This window comes from Pogona vitticeps, chromosome 1 (genome assembly GCF_051106095.1).
Source record: "Pogona vitticeps strain Pit_001003342236 chromosome 1, PviZW2.1, whole genome shotgun sequence".
Classification (NCBI taxonomy): Eukaryota; Metazoa; Chordata; class Lepidosauria; order Squamata; family Agamidae; genus Pogona; species Pogona vitticeps.
The window spans coordinates 261458357-261464356 of NC_135783.1; the positions used below are offsets into that span (position 1 = coordinate 261458357).

The window sequence follows — 6000 nt, forward strand, 5'->3', positions numbered from 1 at the left end:
TAATCTTAGATCTTGGACATAATTTTAATAATATAATTTCAGTAAGTACCTTTTTGATTGCTAAGGAGAAATTCTTGCTAAAAAAAAATCTTCCATTCCTTTTTGAAAACATTTACTGGAATTGAAAATGCACTTCAATTCTTGTCACTTTAAAATTCCTGATGCCAAAAAAAGAGAGAGCCCTCAGAGGCATCTGAACTTAAAAATATTCTGATACAGTACTTTTTCCTACAACTTATTCCTCTCCCATCCCATTTTAGTCAAATAAATTCTGTTCATATATACATTTCACCTTCTAGTTTGAGAAATAATGTGAACATTTTTGTATTGTTTAAGATGATGTGGAAAAGGCATCCTTGTATTTATGGCTACTAGACTTACAGAAAGGCAAGGTCTGTTTGTCACAGACAATGGGGTAAACATAGTGGAAGCCGTGCAGGCTGGGAAGATGAAGTGGGTGAGGTATATGGTTCAAACTTTCAACTAAATAATTTCAGGGTGCTTTGCAGCCTGTATACCTAATATGATTTAGTGGGCTAGAAAGGTGGCAGGGCATTTTCATCACAGTGTCCAGGGCACTGTTTTGTTTTTTAATAGGAGAAAATAATGATGATATAGTATTCATATTGACTGTAATAGAGTTTCAGATATTCAGAAATTCTGAATTTTAAAAATTCTGAATTGGGACAGCTGTATTTACAATTTCTGAATCTGAATTCCAAATCCAACTTTTGGGGCTAGTGCATAACCCTATTTTAGTGTGCACGAGAGGCTGCGGGATCACCAATGGAGGGGGGGGGAGGAGATATGAGATCGGGCAGAAGTGCCTCACTGGCTGCATCCTGGCCATAAGAGCCAGAAATTCAAAAGGAAAGATACATATTTCTCATTTGAACTCAAATAAATCTTGTGCTATATTTTTGTTCCCTTGCAGGCAACAGCCTCAGATTCCAATCACCACAGGCACAGGTGTGGTCTATCCCGGTGCTATTACTATGGCAACAACCACGCCATCGCCACAGATGACATCTGATTGCTCCAGCACTTCTGCGAGCCCTGAGCCTAGCATCCCTGTCATTCAGAGCACTTATGGCATGAAGACAGACAGCGGGAGCCTGGCTGGCAACGACATGATAAATGGGGAGGACGAGATGGAAATGTATGAGGACTTTGAGGATGACCCCAAATCAGACTATAGCAGTGAGAATGAAGCCCACGAGGCAGTCACTGCCAACTGAGGATGTTAGCTGGATTAAAGTACTCTGACTTTTTGTTTTTGTTTTGTTTGTTTTGAACAAAAAGTTCTTAAGTGAGCCTGCATGCATGTGTGGCTCCAACAGTTACATCTGCAGAATGGTCTTAAATGTTTCTTAATGTGTGACACAGATTGTTCCCTAATTTTCATGAACTTTTTTTTTAATTTAGGTGAAGACATTAAGTATCAGACATTGGGACTTGAAAACTTATATGAATCAGCTCTCTTACAAGTCTTACCTTTTTTTTTTTTTTTGGTCTTTTTGTTTTTCTTCTCCTGGATACTGATAAAAAAAGGTTTAAGTTACTGTTTTAAATGGGGGTTTTACATTCTCACTCAGGTATGCTGTGCCAGCCTACAGGTTGTGAATGTGTTTTTATTCTGAATTACTTTAGAAAACAAAAACAAACAAAAAAATCTGAAATTTTCCTATTATGAAACAGAACAAGTCATATATGTGTCTTAGTCCATCTTTTTTAAACAAGATCTCTAAATTCCATTTTTTTTCCCTTTCTCTCCACATGTTTATTTGATCTTCTGATGTGCCAAACTTACAGAACTTTTGAATCTTAACATTTTGAAAAGTCTTAAGAGAGACACTGTAAAGTCTTAGACAATCCTTTGGCCTCGTAAAAATATCTGTCTTTTGAAATACCAACCACCTATTTTTTTTTTCCAGAAAATGATTAAATACTCAGGAATCTGGAGATAGGATATTCTTAAAATAGTGAACATAATTGCCACAATGCACTTGCCCATTTGTATCTGCCTCTTGATATTGCAGCAGTATAAAGTATTAAAGAAGCACAAAAGAGCGATCACCAGCTACAGACAAGCCTGTCTTAAAACATACAGAGCCACTTCCAAATCCAGTCTCTTTCCTTTGGCTTTTAACCCTTACATTCAGTCTTAACTAGGCTTTCTCTTAAACAATTTATTCATTCCAGAATGTCAGGGGTCCATATCCATTTGTGGGGTTTTTTAAAATACACCTTCAAAGCTAAATTTGTGATGGCTGTTGACTTCTTTATTTAAAAACAACGACAACAACCAACCAACAAACTGTTACCTTAGAGTCTGTGGGCATCATAAAAAAGGAAAGGCATTTAATATTGACAATGAGCTATATGCTCTTATGGGAAATGAAGTTTACGCATGTCAGCAAGACTTAGAAACCATGACCCCAGGCCTTCTAAATGTACCAGATTACAGCACATCCTATCAATGGTCATGTTGGCTGGGGAAGATAGGAGTTGCTGGCTAGGAACAAGGTGAGGCACCAGATTGGGCAAAGTTACTCTGGGACATGCAGGGACAAAAGGATACTGAACCTTTCTGGTTTTGTGCAAAGTATTGGGTCTCTGTGTCTGTCATGGATCAGAAACCAAAGAATTACCCAGCTAGGTCCAAAGGACCAGTAGCTTGGCATTAGGTTTCTTGAGACATAGTCCACCCTGCACAGCAAACTGGTTCTGAAATTAAGGGAAGTTGTTTCAGAATTTGTTATTTGACAATGATAGCCGTAGTGCTTCAAAGGAATAGCAAGGTCAACATCCCATGAGAACAAAGGCTGTAGTCCAGGATAGGTATGCATCTTTTTCACTCCAGCACCTGGAGCCATACCAAAGTGGGTAAAAATGCCCCCCCTCCAAAAGACAAAGAAGTGCATGGATGGCCATGCCTATTCTTCATATGTGGGTTTGATCTCCTTACATCACTAGCCACAATTTTATATATTATATATACTGTATATATAATTGTGGCTTGTGATGTAAGGATATATTTCATTGGCAGGCCAAGGGTGTTTTTGGATGCCTGAACAGGTTGCAAAAATGTTCCTGGGGCACTAAGAGCAGACTGTGAGCTGCACCAGGTCCATCCTTGCAGGAAAGGTGTTGACAGTGGAAACTCCATTTAATCTTCTACAGAAATTTTGGAAGATATAAAATCCTAGTGTTTAAGGTTTCCTGTATTGCTGTTAATACAGTCAAGCTGAAGGAGCCTGTTGACCACAGTCAATATGTGACACTATCTACGAAAAAGTCATAGAAAAAGACGCAAATACATAGCTGAGATAAATGAGATATCAAAGAGCTGAAAAGTTGTAAAGGATTTAAAATCTCAAACCCATCCCTTCAACTCACAGATTGCCATTAATATACTGTAATTGTAATCTTTTAGGTCTCATCCACACTAACATGTTTACTACACAGAATGAAGTTTGACTGCTTTATGTTACTTTGCCTACAAAAGGAAAAAAACAAAACAAAGTAGAGACATCTATTTCTCAAGCATGATATAAAATTATATCAATATTTGTAAAACATTATCAATGTTGTGATCAAAGATGTTAAAGGAAATATGAAACCGTACTCATTTCATTGCTAACATAGAACTGGGTTAACTACACATCTGATTTCTAATTAGTCTGAGGTGGGTGGTGATAAAATACAGCTTCCCCAGATTAATACTCTTTGTCTTAATAATAATAATAACATAATGGTCCAAATCAGTACTTGGTGGATGCCAGAGCTTGATGCAGAAATTTGAACCTGATCAGTTTTCTGCAGCAGGAACATCTAGCTTAAGGTCTATTATATGGATTACATACATACATACATACATACATACATACATACATACATACATACATACATACATACATACATACATACATACATACATACATACATACATAGTCATGACCATCAATAATTGTAAGGATTTTAGGTTACTATATACTGTAGAAATATGGTGATTTGTTCACTTAAGCTTTTGATGAATTAAAGCCAACTTTGCACATGCACTTCACAGTGAGGGAACCCCATTACACTAAATCCATGTAGTGGTCACTTTAGCGTCACAGTACTTGTGTGCAATATACTTTACATCAGCACAAACTGTCAATGGGATTTTTTAAATGGTAGCAGTGACAACCATGTGCAATAGTGATAGAGAGTACGTCCACACAAGTGTATTTGTGTGCAGTGTGGAATTATGTTAAGGAATCTGCTTTATAATTCAATATGTCCATCAATAATGAAGGAAAAGGACTATATTTACTGAGAGAAAATAGTGACAGGGTTAAACATTTTGTGCACCCAGTGTGATGGCAAAGATGATAAACCAGCACATGATTACAGTAATATGAGGCATGATCTAGTTCTTCCTGATATTGTGGCCTGCAACCCACATCCTTATATGTCCAGAAACTTTTCACTACTTTTTATGGCAGACAGGATTTGTTTTGGCTTCCATCAGGCAGTATGTCTGGCTTGCACACAATACACTTTACCTGTAGATGAAACACACCTTTTGGTTTTTCACTTCCTTGACTTCAGCAGCTTCAGAATTGTACAGTAAAATCTGTGCAGAGTGCTATCATGCTATCAAACAACCTTCAAGAGGTTTTTTTTTTTTTTTTTTTTAAAAAGAGGGGCAAATAATGGCAATAATGCCCTGGTACTAACTACTGCTGGAGACATCTAGGGAGTTTTTGCAGTGTTAAATCACACAATTTAAACCACACAAATAAATGAGGACTGCTGAATCTGCAAGAGTAAATAGAGCAACAGCAATCTGTAGCTATGTTAGAATAAATATCTGCACTTATTAAACTTTGGCAGCCATTTCGTAATTTGGATACAATGACTTATCTTTACTATTTTTGAATAGTGTTCCCATGTCTACATCTAAAGCAATAAAACTGGTTTAGGCACTTGTTGTCATTAGCTGGTGAGCGCCCTCTTTATCTAGTCAAGGTACTGAAGGAAAGTCCTTTGTAACTAAGATTGCTTGGGAATTTGAACTGATCTAATACATATAGCATAGAGCAAGGGTACCCATTCTTTCCTTAAGAATAACTATTTATTAATTTCTCACATATTTCTCCTGCTATAAATCTCTCTCAGTTCTAGAACTAATTTCTTTTCTTTCCATTTCTTCTTGGGTTTTGTTGTTGTTATTGCTTCATATGGTAGAATGCTGTATTGCTTGCATTGTATTTTGTGTAATTATTTTTGCACAAACGCAAACATTTAGTTTAGTGGATTAATTTCTTTTTATAAATTTTATGACCATGCCAAAATAATATTCTGCAGGCTGGCGGAGAACAAAGGACTGTTCTTTATGGCTGAAACTTGATTTTGCTTGTAGTACAAAAACACACCCTCACAGATGTTGTTTCGTAAGTGTTATAAGCACTGGATATAAATGGTATTTTTTATCACTTCTAACTAATGTGAAACTGTTGTACAAAAACGACACGAACAAAAGTCATCTGTTTCGACTCGTGTGGGCCTGCCTCACAGTTGCCGGATTTGAGTCATTTTTATGTCTTGTTATTTCATTTATTTATGCAAGATTCGTATATGTATGAACACTTTGTTTTAGCTCCAGCCCAGCATCTGTGTTGATGCTCTGTAACTTAAAGGTGCATTTTGAACATCAGTTGACTCTTCATGAGTCAGCAGATGGTAGAATGCTATGTTAGACAGGAGGGATGAAAACATATTTGAATCTAAAAAGGGGCAGAAGGAGATTATTGTATTTATTAGCCAATATTGGCTCTAAAGTGTCAGTGGAAACCGAGGAAGGACAATCGCTTGGAAACAAAAACATTCTGTTGTTTTTTTCTTTCCTTTCCTTTTCTTATTTCTTTCTCTCTTTTTTTCTTCCTTTGCATTCTTAATTGGAGCTCAAAACAAGGTTTTTGATTAATCACCATCTCATTGTAGTTTTTTTTT

General features: G+C 36.6%; 1 protein-coding gene across 22 annotated transcripts in view; it reads left to right on the forward strand.

Moving 5' to 3' along the window:
• Window positions 1–4675, forward strand: part of SOX6 (SRY-box transcription factor 6) — a 561796-nt gene extending 557121 nt beyond the window's left edge. For all 22 annotated transcript variants that reach the window (XM_072985711.2, XM_078383897.1, XM_078383892.1 and 19 more), the window contains one exon: window positions 935–4675. In XM_072985711.2, coding sequence (XP_072841812.1) covers window positions 935–1238 — 304 coding nt within the window. In that variant the 3' untranslated portion in view covers window positions 1239–4675. The remainder of the gene's footprint in view (window positions 1–934) is intronic.
• The last annotated feature ends 1325 nt before the right edge of the window (window positions 4676–6000 follow it).